We start from the raw sequence: 21176 nt of genomic DNA, 5'->3' as shown, positions 1-21176 counted from the left end.
GCCTTCCTAAAATCTACAAAGGTAACAGCTAGAGATGTGTTACGCTTGTCTAGGTTGCTGTGAAGGAAGTTGAGTAAGTCAATGAGACAGTGAGTGGTAGAGGAGGATTTCGTGTTGCCAAATTGTTGGGCATCTATTGAATATTTTATGTTGCTGTAAACTGAGTTAAAAACCATGTCGTCACATATAAGGCTTGGGATAGGGGTAATGGCGATGGACCTAAGGTCACTTAGTGATTGTGGGCTGAGGGTTTTGGAGATGGGAGTGACATATGAGATTTTCCAGTCGCTGGGGCAGGTGTTTTGGCTTAGAGAGGCATTTATTATGGAGGAAAGTGGAAGGGCAAGTTCAGGGGCAAATTCCTTGTAGATTTGAATAGGAAGGTCAGAGGGGGTTGTGTGTGTGTGTGTGTGTGTGTGTGTGTGTGTGTGTGCGTGTATATATATATATATATATATATATACCATCGTAGCCGATGACGGCTTTCATTTCTTCCTAAGATGGTGCGATGAAAGATGAAGTGTTATGGTTGTTGTTGTTGTAGCCCCCTGCCGTCTGTGGGCGTTCTTGTGGCTTACTAGTCCAATTCTTGAGCTGCACATCCTCTCACACGTTGGACTTATCCACTGGCGATTCGGTGCAGGAGATGATTCTCTACTGGCATGTCGCCGATGTCTTTTTAGTGCACGTTGAGTTGTGCGGTCCACTTCCATAACAGCAACCCCTTTCTTGATGTTTCCTTTCCAGGTGGTGCGGTTATTTGCAAGGGTCTCATGGTTGGAGGGTGTTATCAGGCATTTCTTTAACGTCGATTTTATGGGCCACCAGGTCTTCGGTGGCTGTTTTGTAGTTGTCCAATGAGTATTTTTCTTGGTAGTTGTTCCTTTGGCATGCGAATAACAATGCTTACACTTTTTGTACATTCAAGGAGCTGGGTGTGTGACATTCGATCCTTCCATGCGAGGCCTAGGATCTTTTGGAGACACGAGATATGAAAGTGCTCCAGTTGTGCTATGTGACGTCGGTAAATGGACCAAGTCTCAGCACCATACAGGAATGTGGAAATGTATACTGCTTCATAAACCTGGATTTTGGTTGTTAATTTTATGTGTTTGTTGTAAAAAACTTTGGACCCTAGTGTGCCTGAAAGAACGTGATGCTTTGTTGATTTTGTCGATGACATCATTGTCAATTTTGGTGGTAGAAGAAACAATGCTGCCAAGATATTTAAAAAAAGGGGACAGTCTGAAGCTCAGGTCCATTGGTATTAAAAGAGGGCATGCTTTGATTTTGATTGAATAACTAGGCTATAATTTCAGTTTTGCTTATGTTTATTTGGTGTCTAAACGCTTGAGAGATGGAGGGTAACGAATCCAAGTCAGCTGTGTGAGCTGCAAGGGCAGCATCATTTGCATACTGTAAGTCCACTACCTGTTGTGTGGTTGCTTTTGTGTGCTTGGATGTTAGATAGACCCCCGCTCAGTCGGTATTCTATTTGAGCCCCGTCTTCCTCTCTGAGCGTAGTCTGCAGGAGCTGCATTACTACGGATATGAAGAGGTTGAAAAGTACCGGGGCCAAGACGTCCCCCTGCTTCATCCCCACTTCTATAGGAAAAGGTCTCGATTCCCTGCCGCTAATACTAACTTTCGCTTCCATGCCAGAGTGAAACAGCTGGATTATCTTGATGAACTTCTCTGGTACTCCGTATTTCAGGAGGATTTTCCAGAGAAGCTCCCGGGGCACTGTGTCAAAAGCCTTGGTTAGATCCACAAAGACTATAAAAAGATCTTTGTTCTATTCAAGATATTTCTCCTGGATTTGTCTTAAAGAAAACACCATGTCAGTGGTTCCTCTCTCCTTTCTGAAACCACACTGGGACTCAGGCAGCACCATCTCGGACACATGATTCACCATACGCGAGAGCTTGATTCTGGCTAGTACTTTGCCGGCCACTGAGAGGAGGAAAATGCCGCGGCTATTGTTGCAGTCATTCCTATTTCCTTTGTTCTTGTAGATAGGGACAATTGTAGCGTCAATCGATTTAGAGATTTGATCTTCTCGCAGGGTCTGAATAAACTCCAATAAACTTAACTTTAGATGGTAACCTCCTTGTTTCAGAATCTCCTCAGGGATTTCATCGGGGCCACATCTTTTGTTATCTTTCAATCTTTTAATAGCGCTAATTAGTTCGTGCATTTGTGGAGGTCTGTTTAAGTTATAGATGACTTTAAGATTTGGTAGGCCATCAAGAATTTCCTCATCATATGGGTTTTGATGGTTCAACAGTATTTGGAAGTGTTCGGCCCATCGATTAAGTATCTCTGTCTTCTTCTGTATGGTTAAGCCATCAGGTGACAAGGAGAGGGTGTTTTCCCTAGCCCCATAGATGTTTTTCAGGGCATTATAGAGTCTTTGCATGTTGTTGTTATCGGCAAAGGCTTGAGTTTCACGCGCCTTTTCAACTCACCAGCAGTTCTCTATCTTCCGTAACTTGCACTGAGCCTCAGCCCTGAGTTCTTTCCATTTGTGGGCTAATCTTAAATATTAGGGTTTTACAAGAAAGGCATCGTGGGCCTTATGTTTTTCGTTTAGCAGCTGGTGTATGGCTTCATTGTTCTCGTCGAACCAGTCGACGTGTGAACGTTTATTGAAGCCGATGATCGCTTCCGCAGTTTTAAGTATGATGGAGCAAAGTTTGCCTCATTCATCGTCAGGGTTCTCTGCATGGGTTGTGGGTGTGGCGAGACAAGTAGCAAGACTTGCACGAAAGGAGTCCCTGATTCCTGGGTCCTTAAGTACAGGACATTTTAGCTTCTCTCTTGGGGCTTGTTTGTGAATGGGAGGCCGGATTTGGAATTTAAATTGAGCTCTGACAAGTCGATGGCTAGTCCAGCACTCTGCCCCTCGCATAACTCGAATTAAAGTGACATAATTGATGTGACATTGTCTGGTTATAATGTAATCAAGCATGTGCCAGTGACCTGAACTTGGATGTTTTCATGTATTGTTGAACTTGTCTTTCTGCTGGAAAATGGTGTTGGTAATACCAAGTTCATGCTCAGCACAAAGTAAAAGAAGTCTGAGGCCGTTGGAGTTCAACTTGCCTGTGCCGTGACGACCCAAGGCACCAACCCAGAGTTCCCAATTTCTTCCAACAAGTGCATTGAAGTCACCCATAAACACCTTGTCTGATTTGGTGACGTTTTGCAGAGTGACATCAAGAGCGCTGTAGAATGTGTCTTTAGTGGGTTCATCAGTGACTAATGTAGGTGCATAAGCATTTATCAGGGTTAAGTATCTGTTTTTGACGAAGGAAATGAGCCAAGTCGTTAGTTGATGCCAGTTGGACCCTCAGATATACAGACCAGAAGTTTTGTTTTTACTGCAAATCCCACTCCGTGAATTCTTGGTGCGTCTTTCGCTAAGCCTCTCTCTGTCTCTCTCTCTCTCTCAAAAAAAAAAAAAAAGTGTAACTCTCTCCTGCTTCTTTTAGGGAATCCTTGTCTGTAAGGCGGGTCTCACTTAAAGGAGCAATGTCTACATCGTATCTACAAAGCTCATTAGCAATCAGAGCTGTTCTGCGGGGAGGTTTTATGACTATTTCCTTGGTTTGGTCCTGGAGAGTCCTAATGTTCCAGGAAGCTAGTTTCATATTCAGTTTTATGTTTATTTATTTTACGACCGCATTGAACGTTGTCCGACTGACCGCAGCTTGCCAGCCAGAGAGATGTTGGAGTAGACGATTTTTAGACCACTTTTTCTAGGCCCTTTCCTTGACTAGGGTGAGCTGCATGGCATCTTAAAAAGGCCAGCTCAGTTACGCATGCGGCTGCCGAAGTCGAGCCATGGGACTTTAAGGATGATTGTTAGAGTGAAAAATTGATGAGTTGAGGAAGAAATAATGCATGCCCGGGTGAGATGTTTAGTGTGAGACAGTTGCTTGGCCTGGAAAAAGGCTCACAATCTTGGCAGAGCCATCCAATGACAGGTGGCAAAGTAGATCCACGACAACCTGCCAGGATGTACCTGCTACAGAGGATTGCCAAAGAGTCATGGAAGAAAGTATCCTGACCCTCGCCTCAATGCCTATCCACAAGGCATGCTTTACCCTCGGGGAAACACCAGAAGCCTTCCAGGGTCTGCTCCCTGTAGCTTTATCTCAACCAAAGTAACTCACTAGGCAGTGGGGCAGGGGTTAGTAGTGAACTAAGACGTATCCACACGTCGGTGGGCCTTCGATCATTATTTCTACGGTCCCCTGCTGCTCCGAGATCCTCTGTTGATTTAGCCTGGGGCAACAAGGCACCCAGTTACCGTGTGTGGCCAGAAGGAGGCACAGCAGAAGTCTTGACGATGGAGAGGCTTTGTACTGGCAGGGGGAGACTTACTCAGCTCCTCGGTTCGCACAACGGCTAGCCAGCTGTGGCAACTGAAAGCGAGAGAGCATGCGAAGCAAGCAACTTACGCTAGCTTATAGCTATCACACTAGATGCATCAAATCGTCCTGTGACACGCACGCACGCACACACACACACACGCACACACACACACACACACACACACACACACACACACACACACACACACACACACACACACACACACACACACACACACACACACACACACATTCGTCGGATGGACGGCGAAGATTGGAGTTCCGAAGAAAAAGTGAAATTTTCGTGGATCTCAACGCAAAGGAAGTACCTTATTGTATTTACAGGGAAGGGGAAAGCTCGTGGTGTAGTGGAAAAGTGAGGAAAAAGGAGAAGGGGAGGGATTACTGGGGGAAATGGAAGGAAATGAGGAAGGGGAGGACTTGGTCCAGGAGGGCAGGCGTCTTGTAAACAAGCGAAGGACCGATGATCTTGGAGAAGGGATTAACAAAAATGTAAAGATTAGAAATATAGATAAGAGCAGCACAATGGAAGGTAAGGATAATAATTTCCAGGGATTTAATGAGGGGGGGGGGATACCAACCTCCCCCGATTAGCAAGACTAGAGGAAAGATTTGAGAAAATGACCGAACACTGGGAGAGTAGGTTTGGTAAAATGGCAGAGATTGCGCAGAGAGTTGACAAATTGGAAGAACTAGAGAAGGTGAACAAAAACCTAACTAAAGAAATAGAAGAATTAAAAAGGCATTTAAAAGAAGTAAAAGATGAGAATGAGGAATTAAAGAAGAAGAACAAAGAAAATAAAGAGTCCATAGCAAAAGAAGCACAGGGTTGGAAAAAAATCCAAGAAAACAGTAAAGTTGCATTTACTGACATAATAAAACAACAAATGAAAGAACAAACTGAAGACTCAGTTATTAAAGTGATGAGACAGAAGGAGAATATAGTAAGAGACTTAGCAGATAAAAAGAAATGTATAATTATATTAGGAATGGAAGAGAAGTATGATCTTAATAGAACCACAAGAATCAAAGAGAAAAAAGAAAAAGTAATCAGTTTACTAGAATTAGTTCAGGAAGATGAACCTGAAATCATGAACCAAATTGAAGAGATGTTTAGACTCAGAAAATATAGTACAGATAAGGCCAGACCAATTAAGATTAAATTCAGGTCACAATCGACAGCAGATAATAACTTAGCAAAAACAAGGAAAATAGCAAACAGTGAACAATATAAAAAGGTATGGATAAAAAGAGAAATGAATAAAGAGGAAAGAGAGGAGGAAAAAATGAAAAGGCTAGAAGCTATGGAAAAAAACGAGAACAGAACAGAGACAGAAAAAGAGAAATTCAATTGGAGAGTATCAAAGTGAGGAGATGGACCATACCAGAAAAAAACAAAAGGGAAACAGAAAATACAATGGAAGTAGCAGAAAATTAAGAGTGTCTTACAGAAATATAAATGGATTAATAACAGGATTGAATGAACTGAATGATTATCTGAAGGAAAAAGAACCGGACATAATGGGAATTGTAGAGACAAAATTAAAAGGTCCACTACCACCCAACAGTGTAGGACATGATGCATATAATTATTGGATTAGAAACAGAGAGATAAAACAAGGGGGTGGAGTTATGTTCCTGACTAAGAAATATATAAACGCGAGGAGTGTCACATATGGAAAGAATAGAGTAGAGATGATTCTGATCGAAGTGGAAGACAGAGATAAGAAGAGCAGAAAGTTTGTGATAAATTATGTGCCTCCAAAAACAGCCTCGTGGGAAGAGAGTGAACATAAAAGTATGTTAGAAGACACAAGAATAACATTAAGTAAGATAATGGAAGATGGAGGAAGAATAGTTATGATTGGCGACTTTAATTGCAAAGAAGTCTGCTGGGAAGAAATGACAGTAAAGGGTGGAGACGGCTCATGGGGAAATGTTCTACTCGAGATAATTATTGACCATACAAGGACACAGTAGATACAGGAGAACACTAGGTATAGAAATGAAGAAGAACCATCGAGACTAGACCTAATAATCACATCTGAACCTAGAATAGTGGACAAGATTGAATATAAAACACCAATAACTAAAAGTGACCACATATTGATTGAACTGGAACTAAATGAAGAAAAATACATGAAAAGAAATTAACAATATAGAAAAGGAAGAATGGTGTATGAAAAAACAAACTTTGATAAAATAAGAGAATTCTTTCAAAAAGAAAACTGGGAAGGAATATGCAAAGAAGAAACAACAGTGGAAGAGAAATGGAATATTTTGACAAAAATTTATAAAAAAAAGGAGTAGAAAAGTATGTCCCAAGACAAAAACAAGAAAAAGAATATGTAAAGTGCTGGTACAACAAAAAGTTGTAGGGAGTTAAAAGACAAAAGAGACAAAGCCTGGACCAAATGGAAGAAAACAAAAGGCCTGAAAATGGAAAATATATACTTGTTATAGAAATGAATATGTACAAGCGTGCAGAGAGGAAAAGAGAAAATATGAAAAAGATGTCATAGAAAAATGTAAAGATCAACCAAAACTATTTTACAGATTTGTAAACAACAAACTGAAAAAAACAAGACTTGGAGAAATTAAGACAAGGAGAAGTTGAATACACAGAGGAAATAGAAATGGCGGAAATTATGAACAAGCATTTTAAATCAGTGTTTACAAGGGAGAACATACAACCTGAAGAGATCGAATGGAAAGAGAAAGTCCCCCCTATGAAAGAAATAGAAGTAACAAAGAATGAAATAATGAAACACTTGAGTAATCTTGATGTCAGAAAATCGCATGGACCAGATGAAATAGCAAACTGGATTCTGAAAGAATGCAGGAATGAACTGGCAGACAAAATACATAGCATAATAAACAGTTCCTTGAAAGAAGGAAAAGTTCCAGAAGATTGGAAAAAAGCAAATATAGTACCTATATATAAAGGGGGAAATAAAGAAGACCCTACCAACTATAGACCAGTCTCTCTAACAAGTACAATAGCAAAAATTTGTGAAAGAATTGTCAAAAGTAGATGGGTAAAGTATTTAGAAAAAAACAACGTGCTAAATCCAAGGCAATTTGGATTTAGACAAGGACGATCATGCATCACCAATTTAATATGTTTCTATTCAAGACTAATAGATATAATACAAGAAAGAGATGGATGGGCTGACTGTGCATTTCTAGACCTAAAAAAAGCTTTTGACAAAGTACCACACAAGAAGTTGCTTAAGAAATTAAGAACCGAAGGAGGAATACAGAGCAAACTGCTTAATGGATGGAAGACTTTTTGCAAGAAAGAAAAATGAGAGTAGTGATAAGAGACAAACACTCAAATTGGGATGAAGTAATAAGTGGTGTTCCACAAGGAACAATTTTGGCCCCAATAATGTTTGCTATATATATTAATGATATGGATGAAGAAATTGAAAGTTATATGAGCTTCTTTGCAGATGATGCAAAACTATTAAAAAAAGTGAACACGGAAGAAGATTGTAAATCACTACAGAGTGATCTAAATAAAGTCTGGGAATGGAGTAGGAAGTGGGAGATGGAGTTCAATACAAAAAAGTGTAGTATAAAGGAATTTGGAAAAAGCAAAAACAGAATAACAGGATCATATAAATTGGGAGAAGAAAGTATAAAAAAAAGTAGAAAATGAGAAGGACCTGGGAGTCATTGTTATGAATAATATGTCACCTGAGAAACAAATAAATAAAAATTTTGGAGAAACTTATAATTTAATAAGAACAATCAAAGTGGCATTTACATACCTGGATGAAGAAATGGCAAAGAAAATACTAATCACTCTGATAAGACCAAGATTAGAATATGCAGCAACGATGTGGTCACCAAGTACAAAACAATGTAGAACAAAACTTGAAAGAATACAAAGAGCAATTACAAAATTGGCACCACTCTCAAAACTATCATATGAAGAGAGACTAGCAAAACTTGAGCTATAGACACTAGAGCAAAGAAGAGAGAGAGGAGATTTGATAGCTATTTACAGAGTCATGAAAGGCATAGAAATTATTGATAGAGAGAATCTAATAAAATGGGATGATAGAAATACAAGAGGACACGGAAAGAAAATCAAGAAAGACAGCTATAGAAGAGATCTGAAAAAGAACAGCTTTCCTCACAGAGTGATAGACAGTTGGAACAAGTTAGATGAGAAAGTAGTGTGTGCAAAAACAATACATGAATTTAAAAATAGCTTAGATAAAATGAGATATGAAGACGGGACCCCACGAGCATAGCTCCCCTTCCCGTAAAATACAACTACCGGTAGGTAAATACACACACACACACACACACACACACACACACACACACACACACACACACACACACACACACACACACACACACACACACACATGGATGAAGAAATGGTGAAGAAAATCCTAATCACCCTGATAAGACCAAGATTGGAATATGCAGCAACGATATGGTCACCAAGTACAAAAAAAATGTATAAAAAAACTTGAAAGAATACAAAGAGCAATTACAAAATTGGCACCAACACTCTCAAAACTATCATATGAAGAGAGACTAGAAAAACTTGAACTACAGACACTAGAGCAAAGAAGAGAGAGGAGATTTGATAGCTATTTACAGAATCATGAAAGGCATAGAAATTACTGATAGAGAGAATCTGATAAAATGGGATGACAGAAATACAAGAGGACACGGAAAGAAAATAAAAAAAGACAGCTATAGAAGAGATCTGAAAAAGAACAGCTTTCCTCACAGAGTAATAGACAGTTGGAACAAGTTAGATGAGAAAGTGGTGTGTGCAAAAACAATACATGAATTTAAAAATAGTTTAGATAAAACGAGATATGAAGACGGGACCCCACGAGCATAGCTCCCCTTCCCGTAAAATACAACTATGTAAATACAACTAGGTAAAGACACACACACAGGTTCGGTGGCGGATTGGTAACGAGTTGGCCTCACAAGCCAGAGAACCGGGGTTCGATTCCCCGGCCGGGCGGAGATAATTTGGGTTTGTCTCCTTTTACGTGTAACCCCTGTTCACCTAGCAGTGAGTAGGTACGGGATGTTAGTCAAGGAGTTGTGACCTTGCTGTCACGGTGTGTGGTGTGTGAGTGGTCTCAGACCTACCCAGAGATCGCCAAATAATGAGCTCTGAGCTCACTGTCGTAGGGTGGTGTCTGGCTGTCTCGACAGAGACTGCAGCAGATCCGAGGTGAATACACACACACATACACACACATACATACCCACACACACACACTTATACATATATATACATATATATATATATATATATATATATATATATATATATATATATATATATATATATTTGCAGAAACCACTTGGAAAATAAAAGGAATGAATATCGAACGTTTTCGTCTATTCAAGACATCATCAGGGTACAAAGGATACAAAAAATGACCAAAGGTCACAATATGTACATGGTGGTAGAGGAACTGGGAAAGGTCCAATGTTACCCGATTCCAGAAGAATTATTTACAATCTTTTTCATAATAAAATTATCTAATTTATACAAACCTAAGCTTAAATTCATATTATTTTCAAAACTATTTTTAATGTGACATGACTCAATTATGTTCCGTTCTACAATATTATGACATGATGTAATAACTTTTGTGTTTTCCCAGTCAATACTATGGGAGAGCTCTTTTTGGTGGACGAAAAGTCCGCTTGACATTTGACCCGTTCTTATGTTGTATTTATGTTGACTAATCCTTTTGTTTGGCCTATGTACTTAAAATCACACACTTTACAAGGTATACTGTAGATACATCCTTCTTTTTCATTTGGAGAATTCCTAATAAGATAGTTCTTAACAATATTGTTGTTATTAAATATCACCTGAATACCAAAGCTTTTAAATATTTGAGGAAGGGTGATAAAATTTTCATGATATGGAATTGCTAAAATGTTCTTCAATTTAAATTCGTTTACTTGAGAGGTGTTAAAATATGTTCTTCTGGATTTTTCTTGTGCTCTATCCATCAGATATTTTGGATACTTAGTTAAATTTTAGCCCGTAGAAGTCAATCCAGGAAAACCGGAGGGCAGACGTGTTGATGCCCACCGCCACCGGGCGTTTCGGTACTGTAACGAGTAACTCATTTTTCGCTCTATTTTTCCTGTTCAGGATTTCTTTGCTGTAAACGTAGACAGGCCCGGGTTAGTAGTGTTGCAATTCATACAGAGTTGGACTTTCACAAAAACAGGAATGATTTATTATGTGAGATGAAGAACATAATGTACTAACAATTGTGGGATCAATTTAATTGAATTCATAGCGTGAAAACAAGCTTTAGATGGTGTGTTATGTAAACAGATTCAGTAAGATGAGTTTCCGAGAACAAGCAAACTTCCTCCTCTTACGTATAATTCTAGCTACACTTACATGTCTTGACTCAACGATACAGCATAACCATAATCGAAATGGTGTTACCTATAACCCATTCAAAGACACCGAAATAATGAAGCATGAAAATATTCGCGCATTTGGAGAGAACAGTGCCGCCAAGCTGCATTTCCAAAACCACCATAACCGAGGTTACAACGAACTTTCAACAAATGAGGCTATCCTTCGCCTCCACTCGATGCTGACGACAATAGAGACGACCTGCAGAAAGTTGGTGAGAGTGGGTGGACGAAGTTGCCGCAGAATCTACGATGGTGCGAAGGTAGGTGCGAGCTGTCAGTGCGAACTGTCAGTGAGCATTTATTTGATTGTATTTATCTAATCATGCGCGCGTGCTTGCGCGTACACACACACACACACACACACACACACACACACACACACACACACACACACACACACACACACACACACACACACACACACACACACACACACACACACACACACACAGATATATATATATATATATATATATATATATATATATATATATATATATATATATATATATATATCACTTAGACAAAATGTTGTGGCACGTTTGTAAATAATAATTACGAAGAACCCACAGTCGGAATAAAAGGAAACTTAGAAGAAAGTATAACTTCTATATTTCGACTAATAGCTATACCACTATTCAGGAAAGTACTTTCCTGAAGAGGGCTATAGCCATTTTCTGAAATATAGAAGTTATACTTTCTTCTAAGTTTCCTTTTATTCCGACTGTGGGTTTTTCGTGAGTAATATATATATATATATATATACATATATGTGTGTATATATATATATATTTATATATATATATATAGTCTGTATATATATATATATATATTTGTATATATATATATATATATATATATATATATATATATATATATATATATATACATATAATACTAATGACCTACTTTCGGAGAAGAATAGACGAAAGTAAAAAGATCCGTATATTTCGATCACTAACTGTGATCCTCTTCAGCAGATGTGATTACAGAGTGGAGAAAAGCATGTATTTATACAAAAGTAGTGAGGTAAGCAGGGACGGGGGCTCAGGTTACGTGTCCGGCGCTTCGTGGACTTTGGTGGATTTTGTCTACTGTTAATGAAGAGAGTAGCAGTCTATTTATAGCTAAGGAAGTTATACAATCTGGTGACCATTGGCTATAGGAAATATTATAATTAGGAAAATTATTAATCAAAGAGGATTCTATTATTTTTCTTCTAAAACTGCACATATATTTGTAAATTATTTCAGCGTCGTCCCAATTTATTCGATGGTTTTTATTGGCGACATGCTGAAATACGGCGAAATTTTCCTGCCCATGTTTAACAGAGTTCTTGTGCTCTTTGATCCTAGTGGTGAGGCCTCTACCCATTTGTCCCCAGTATATATCATTGCAATCTAAATAAGGTAACTTATAAACTCCAGTTGTATTACTCTTTGATCTGTGATGTACATTGGCAACTTTATTGAACAAATTATTGGGATAATTAAAGGAAAATTGACTTTGTCTTTTGGTAACATTTGAGACATATCATTGAATTATTTATTATATGGTAATTTTATGCAACAATTATCCCTCTTGTAATTCATGGTGGAATGGGAATCGGATTTATCAAAAACTAATTTTGGCCTTACTAAGGACTTTTTGTAAAAACCACGACGGGTATCCTAGTTTTGTTAATTTATTTTTTACTGAAATTAGTTCCATGTCTAAATATTGTGAACTACATATTCTCAAAACACGTAAAAATAGGCCAGAAGCGACACTATATTTTATTTTGTCTGGATGATGGCTAAAGAAATGTAGGTAGCTCCCTGTATGGGTGGGCTTCCTATAAACTGTAAACGATAAAGACTCCGAATTTCTAATTATTAAGATATCTAAAAATGGTAATTTGTGATCTATTTCCCATTCCACCTTGAATTTGATGTTACTGGTTAAGTGATTGAGTTTATTGTGTGAATTATACATACATATATACATATATATATATATATATATATATATATATATATATATATATATATATGTGTGTGTGTATTTACCTAGTTGTATTTACCTAGTTGTATTTTACGGGAAGGGGAGCTATGCTCGTGGGGTCCCGTCTTCATATCTCATTTTATCTAAACTATTTTTAAATTCATGTATTTTTTTGCACACACACCACTTTCTCATCTAACTTGTTCCAACTGTCTATTACTCTGTGAGGAAAGCTGTTCTTTTTCAAATCTCTTCTATAGCTGTCTTTTTTTATTTTCTTTCCGTGTCCTCTTGTATTTCTGTCATCCCATTTTATCAGATTCTCTCTATCAGTAATTTCTATGCCTTTCATGATTCTGTAAATAGCTATCAAATCTCCTCTCTCTCTTCTTTGCTCTAGTGTCTGTAGTTTAAGTTTTTCTAGTCTCTCTTCATATGATAGTTTTGAGAGTGTTGGTGCCAGTTTTGTGATTGCTCTTTGTATTCTTTCAAGTTTTTTTATACATTTTTTTGTACTTGGTGACCATATCGTTGCTGCATATTCCAATCTTGGTCTTATCAGGGTGATTAGGATTTTCCTCACCATTTCCTCATCCAGGTATGTAAATGCCACTTTGATTGTTCTTATTAAATTATAAGTTTCTCCAAAAATCTTATTTATATGTTTCTCAGGTGACATATTATTCATAACAATGACTCCCAGGTCCTTCTCATTTTCTACTTTTTTTATTCCTTCTTCTCCCAAATTATATGATCCTGTTATTCTGTTTTTGCTTTTTCCAAATTCCATTATACTACACTTTTTTGTATTGAACTCCATCTCCCACTTCCTACTCCATTCTTGTACTTTATTTAGATCTCCCTGTAGTGATTCACAATCTTCTTCAGTTTTCACTCTTTTCAGTAGTTTTGCATCATCTGCAAAGAAGCTCATATAGCTTTCAATTCCTTCATCCATATCATTAATATATATAGCAAACATTATTGGGGCCAGAACTGTTCCCTGCGGGACACCGCTTATTACTTCATTCCATTTTGAGTGCTGATCTCTTATCACTACTCTCATTTTTCTTTCTTGCAAAAAGTCTTCCATCCAATTTAGCAATTTACCTTGTATTCCTCCTTCATATTCTAATTTCTTAAGCAACTTCTTATGTGGTACTTTGTCAAAAGCTTTTTTTAGGTCTAGAAATGCACAATCAGCCCATCCATCTCTTTCTTGTATTATATCTATTAGCCTTGAATAGAAACATATTAAATTGGTGACGCATGATCGTCCTTGTCTGAATCCAAATTGCCTTGGATTTAGTACGTTGTTTTTTTCCAAGTATTTTACCCATCTACTTTTGATAATTCTTTCACAAATTTTTGCTATTGTACTTGTTAGAGAGACTGGTCTATAGTTGGTAGGTTCTTCTTTATTTCCTCCTTTATATATAGGTACTATATTTGCTTTTTTCCAATCTTCTGGAACTTTTCCTTCTTTTAAGGAACTGCTTATTATGCTATGTATTTTGTCTGCCAGTTCATTCCTGCATTCTTTCAGAATCCAGTTTGCTATTTCATGTGGCCCATGCGATTTTCTGACATCAAAATTACCCAAGTGTGTCAATATTTCATTCTTTATTACTTCTATTTCTTCCATAGGGGGGACTTTTTCTTTCCACTCAATCTCTTCAGGTTGTATATTTTCCCTTGTAAACACTGATTTAAAATGTTTGTTCATAATTTCTGCCATTTCCATTTCCTCAGTGTATTCAACTCCTCCTTGTCTTAATTTCTCCAAGTCTTGTTTGTTTTTCAGTTTATTGTTTACAAATCTGTAGAATAGTTTTGGTTGATCTTTACACTTTTCTATAACATCTTTTTCATATTTTCTTTTTTCCTCTCTGCACTTTTGTACATATTCATTTCTATAACCAGTATATATTTTCCATTTTTCAGGTCTTCTGTCTTTTTTCCATCTGGTCCAGGCTTTGTCTCTTTTGTCTTTTAACTCCCTACAACTTTTGTTGTACCAGCATTTTACATATTCTTTTTCTTGTTTTTGTCTTGGGACATACTTTTCCACTCCTTTTTTGTAAATTTTTGTCAAAATATTCCATTTCTCTTCCACTGATGTTTCTTCTTTGTATATTTCTTCCCAGTTTTCTTGTTGGAAGAATTCTCTTATTTTATCAAAGTTTGTTTTTTCATACATCATTCTTCCTCTTCTATATTGTTCATTTCTTTTCATATATTTTTCTTCATTAAGTTCCAGTTCAATCAATATGTGGTCACTTTTACCTATTGGTGTTTTATATTCAATCTTGTCCACTATTCTAGGTTCAGATGTAATTATTAAATCTAGCCTCGATGGTTCTTCTTCATTTCTATACCTAGTGTTCTCTTGTATCCATTGTGTCATTGAATGGTCAGTAATCATCTCAAGTAGAGCATTTCCCCATGAGTCATCACCACTCTTTACTGTCATTTCTTCCCAGCAGATTTCTTTGCAATTAAAGTCGCCCATCATAACTATTCTTCCTCCGTCTTCCATTATTTTAGTTAATGCTATCTTTGTGTCCTCTAACATACTTTTATATTCACTCTCCTCCCATGAGGCTGTTTTCGGAGGCACATAATTGATCACAAATTTTCTGCTCTTCTTATCTCTGTCTTCCACTTCTATCATAATCATCTCTACTGTATTCTTTCCATATATGACACCTTTCACGTTTATATCCTTCTTAGTCAGGAACATAACTCCACCCCCTTGCTTTTTCTCTCTGTTTCTAATCCAATAATTGTATGCATCATGTCCTACACTGTTGGGTGGTAGTGGGCCTTTTAATTTTGTTTCTACAATTCCCATTATGTCCGGTTCTTTTTCTTTCAAATAATCATTCAGCTCATTCAATCCTGTTATTAATCCATCTATATTTGTGTAAGACACTCTTAGTTTTCTGCCACTTCCATTGTGTTCTCTGTTTCCCTTATGTTTTTCTTTTGTATGTCGAACTTCCTTAGTTTCATGTTCACTACTCTCCAATAGAATCTCTCTTTCTCTGACTCCGTTCTGTTCTCGTTTTTTGCCTTGGCTTCCAGTCTTTTCTGCTTTTCTTCCTCTCTTTCCTCTTTATTCATTTCTCTTTTTATCCATATCTTTTTGTATTGTTCACTTGTTGCTAGTTTCCCTGTTTTGGATAAGATATTCTCTGCCGTTGTTTGTGACCTGAATTTAATCTTAATTGGTCTGGTCTTGTCTGTGCTATACTTTCCGAGTCTAAATTTCTCTTCGATTTGTTTCATAATTCCTGGTTCATCTTCCTGAACTGATTCTAGTAATTGGCTTACTTTTTCATTTTCCTCTTTGATTCTTGTGGTTCTATCTGTGTTGTGTTTCTCTTCCATTCCTAATATAATTATACATTTCTTCTTGTCTGCTAAATCCCTTACTATATTCTCCTTTTGTCTCATCACTTTAATAACTGAATCTTCAGTATGTTCTTTCAATTGCTGTTTGACTATGTCAGTGAATGAAACCTTATTTCCTTCTTGGGTTTTCTTCCAATTTTTACTTTCTTTAGCTATCGTTTCTCTGTTTTCTTTACTATTCTTCTTCAATTCCTCATTCTCCACCTTTACCTCTCTTAACTGTCTTTTTAGGTCTTCTATTTCATCAGTTAAGTTTTTATTCGCCTTTTCCAGTTCTTCCAATCTTTCAACCCTTTGTAAAATGGTGTTCATATGACCTAACCTACTCTCCAAGTCCTCGATCACCTTATCGACCTTCTCTTCTAGTCTTGTCAGTCGGGGGGGGGGGTTGTGTCCCCCCCACCCTCTTTAAATCCCTTGAAAATATTCTCATCACTTTCTGCTATATTGCTCCTATCTATACCTCTAATCTTCACATTCCTATTAGACATGTCGTCATCATCCAGCTCGTCTTGGGGTCGTTTGTCTACCTTACGGCGGCCCGTCAGGGCCATTTCCTCCACCTCCTCATTACCTTCCATTTCCCCAGCAATCCCTCCCCCTCTCCTCTTTCCTCACCTTCCCACTACCCCACGAGCAATTTCCCCCCACCCTGCAAATACAAAAAGGCACTTCTCTTTGCGTTGGGATCCACAATCTTCACTTTTCTTCAGAACGTTCTTCAAGCCGTCCGTTCGTTGAAAGTGTGTGTGTGTGTGTGTGTGTGTGTGTGTGTGTGTGTGTGTGTGTGTAATAATAATAATAATAATAATAATAATAATAATAATAATAATAATAATAATAATAATAATAATAATAATAATGATAATAATGTTGATAATGATGATGCTGATGATGATGATGATGATGATGATGATGATGATGATGATGATGATGATGATAATAATAATAATAATAATAATGATAATAATAATAATAATAATAATGATAATAATAATAATGATAATAATGATAATAATGATAATAATAATAATAATAATAATAATAATAATAATAATAATAATAATAATAATAATAATAATAATAATAATGATGATGATGATGATGATGATGATGATGATGATGATGATGATGATGATAATAATAATGATAATAACAATAACAATAATAATAATAATAATAATAATAATAATAATAATAATAATAATAATAATAATAATAATAATAATAATAATAATAATAATAATAATAATAATAATAAAAGGTTTATTTTGATTGCAGTAATACACTGACAATAAAACAATTCAAAAGATGATTAAATATATCAAAGCTTAGAGTATATACTGTACACGGTACAATTTTACATTAAGTTGATTATGTGCACAATGGATGGGATGGCACTGTTTTTGTAGCAGTCAGTACTTGGCGCGTTGATCGGTACGAGCCTATTTCTATGCCTGGTGGCGTGGCGAGGTGGTGGAGCGTCGGGAGGGAGGAAGTGACGGTGTCTAGGGTGGGAAAGCAGGCTTTCCCCAAATTTCTTTAGTGCCTCAGCGTGCATCTGGTACATCCTAGATAGAGTAAGGGTGGTAAGAGCGTGGTCGTAACCGCTGTACTCCACGCCCAGGATAATCCTGCACGCTCTCTTTTGTACCCTCTCCAACTTTTGTCTCTGTGTGAGGGTGATTGAACTGGACCAGGCTGGTGAGGCATACATGAGGGTGGGGAGTATGAAGGTTTTTTAGACCCCCTGTAGCTCTGATGTACTGTAGGTGTTCCTAATGACTTTAACCTGCTCAGCATGTATAGTTTGTAAGACGCTGTCCTGACTATGTTGGCGACGTGTTGGTTCCAATTGAACTGATCATCGAGTGTGATGCCCAAGATCTTGGTGGATTGGACCAATTGGAGTGGGTAGGGGCCCAATGAAAGTTGTGGAGGGGCCACCGCCTGTATGGAGGTACAAAAAAGCGTCACCACGGTCTTGTTGGTATTGATTGTGACGTTGATGTCTTCTGTCCACGTCATGAGCTTGTTCAGGGTGTTTTGTAGTGGTGCATAATCAGGCCGCCTGGTGTTGATGGGGATGCCTACGGTGCTGTCATCCACATATTTCCATCTGTGAGGAGTATCCATAAGGGCGTCACTGACCCCACAGGTCAGGGGGAGGAGGGGGGAAGTTGACCCCTGGTACCTGACCGCCTGCTGTCGTCCGGTGAGGAAGTCTGCCAGCCATGCTATTAGGTGGGGCTGGATCCCCAGTTGGATGGCTTTGGAGAGAACAACAGTGTGGTCAACAAGGTCAAAGGCCTTCTTAAAGTCTACAAAGGTAACAGCTAGAGATGTGTTACGCTTGTCTAGGTTGCTGTGAAGGAAGTTGAGTAAGTCAATGAGACAGTGAGTGGTAGAGGAGGATTTCGTGTTGCCAAATTGTTGGGTATCTGTTGAATCTTTGATGTTGCTGTAAACTAGATTAAAAACCAAGTCTTCACATATAAGGCTTGGGATAGGGGTAATGGCGATGGACCTAAGGTCACTTATTGATTGTGGGCTGAGGGCTTTGGGGATGGGAGTTACATTTGAGATTTTCCATTCACCCCTATCTTCTGTCCTCTCCCGTCCTTCCTCAACAGACATTCCTCTCTTTTATAATGACCCTTTTACCCAATCCATCCATCTCATCCTAGGACGCCCCCTCATATTCACTCCTTCCACCTCTGCCTTCCACACCTCTTTTACTAATATTTCTTCACTCATTCTTTCCATGTGTCCAAACCATCCTATCATGAACTCTATCTCCCAGCTCCCTTTCCACCCCTGTTCTTCTCCTCACCTCCTTATTTCACACTCTATCCTGCCTAGTACCCCTATCATACTTCTCAGACATTTCATTTCAAACACATTCAAACTCCTTCTCTCTTCCTCTCTTATGTTCCATGTTTCTTCCCCATACAGTGCTGTCGGCACAATCACTCCTTCATATAACCTCCTATTATCATCCATTCCCAGATTTTTATTTCTCATTACACTTTTTAATCCACCAAGGCATTTACTCGCTTCTCTCAATCTACATTCTACCTCCACCCCCACTCCTCCCTATCCTGCCACATTCGCACCCAAGTATCTAAAACTATCCACTTCCTCCAGTCTCTCTCCCTTAATCCTTACTTCCAGCCTGCTGTCACTCTCTCCCCTTGTACATCTCATCACCTTACTTTTGCCCACATTTATCTTCGGTTTCCTTCTTTCACACATCTTCTCAAACTCTGTCACTAACTTCCTCAATCCCTCCTCTGACCCTGCTAGAAGTGCAGTGTCGTCAGCAAACAACAAACTGGCTTATTTCCCACTTTTCTCTATTTTCTTTAACCATCTCCAACCCCTGACCCACTACCCTTGCATTCACCTCTCGCACCACCCCATCCATGTATAGATTGAACAGCCAGGGCGACATAACACATCCCTGACGAAGTCCCACCTTTACCTCAAACCATTCACTCTCTCCATTTCTAATCCTAAAACAAGCTCTACTACTCTCGTAAAAACTCTTGACTGCTCTTAACAGCTTTCCTCCTATCCCATATATCTGCAATACCTCCCACAGTGTCTTCCTGTCTACCCTGTCGTAAGCCTTTTCCATATCCATAAAAGGCCAAAAAAACATCCGTACCTTTTCCTATAGCTTTCTCACATATCTGTCTTACCACAAAAATCGGATCTACACAACCCCTACCTGTCCTAAAACCACACTGTTCCTCACCAATTACTCCCTCTGTTCCTCTACTTTATATCTAAGATGGCTTATTCATTATTTTTTTCGGTCTGTCTTTCCATCCACACTGTGTACATTGATTTTATTATGACGTGAATACTGTCAAAAATATATATATCCAATATTTTTCACAGTCCTCTTCTTTAGTTCACATCACTCTCCGTCTCTCTCATCCCCCCTCTTTTTGTGTGCGCGCGCGCGTTTGTGTTTGTGCTGCGTATATGTGCGTGTGCACATGCATATGCGTGTACAAATATTATTGTATCTTCCTTAGGGATTCAAGGGACTGAATCCACAAGAAAGAGCCCAACTATATAAAAGAATAGTTCCAACGCAGCCTTCCCCATTTAAAATTAAAACAGTATCGATATTGCTTAGTTCAACTTTAATCTTCTTCACAGATGCTGTGCATGGATGAAGACGTAGCCTCTCCACCCAATGACTGTCTTACTTACTCCTTCGGAGTGGGCTATGACTTCAGCTTCGACGAACATATGCAGGTAAGATACAATTCAAGTAATTTCGGAAGGAGTACAATTGACCGTTTGGTCTGCAGCAGTATGCTTATTTTAAATTTTTGTCCATATGTTTGTTTCATTTACATTGTGTTTGCGAAGTGATATAAGAATATTCATCCTTTGGCCTAAGCTATTCAAATAGAAAACAAAACTGAAAACCTTTCGTCTCGCATTTACTCGTCGCAGCACGTACGTCATTTAGATCAATATCGGCGACCAACTCCTGGAAGTTCGAGAAGAGACGCAAAGTAAAAAGGGGGAACAGTAGAGGGAAACCTATTAGACATTCAGGAAAAAACAGCGAATATGTTTATTTTTGCATTCATTAAGTGTAAAAGGAAGTCCAATGCCATACACTAATATATCAAGTAATTAAAATTCAATTTTTTTTTATCATTTATGGGTTAGTGTTCAGTTCCTTGGTTTCTATAACCATGTTTATAATAATAGCAGTACTATCGACAATGGTAATAAGAATGTGATAAGAACAATGATGATGATAATGACAATGATAATGATAATAACAATAATAATAATAATAATGATAATAATAATGATAATAGTAATAATAACAATAATAACAATAACAACAACAACAAAAACAATAATAATGATAATAATGATAATAATAATAATGATAAT

At 37.9% G+C, this 21176-nt stretch overlaps 1 protein-coding gene and 1 pseudogene across 1 annotated transcript in view; one reads left to right on the top strand and one right to left on the bottom strand.

Moving 5' to 3' along the window:
• The first annotated feature begins 10550 nt into the window (after positions 1-10550).
• Positions 10551-21176, top strand: part of LOC143041065 (uncharacterized) — a 27344-nt gene continuing 16718 nt past the window's right edge. Inside the window, exons 1-2 of the mRNA XM_076212720.1 lie at positions 10551-11104; positions 20418-20516. Coding sequence (XP_076068835.1) covers positions 10733-11104; positions 20418-20516 — 471 coding nt within the window. The 5' untranslated portion in view covers positions 10551-10732. The remainder of the gene's footprint in view (positions 11105-20417; positions 20517-21176) is intronic.
• LOC143040940 (uncharacterized) lies at positions 17605-18837 on the bottom strand (annotated as a pseudogene).

The sequence above is a fragment of the Oratosquilla oratoria genome, chromosome 30 (genome assembly GCF_046742065.1).
Source record: "Oratosquilla oratoria isolate Oo_2021 chromosome 30, ASM4674206v1, whole genome shotgun sequence".
In the NCBI taxonomy this organism is placed as follows: Eukaryota; Metazoa; Arthropoda; class Malacostraca; order Stomatopoda; family Squillidae; genus Oratosquilla; species Oratosquilla oratoria.
This window is presented reverse-complemented; position numbering and strand designations above follow the sequence as displayed.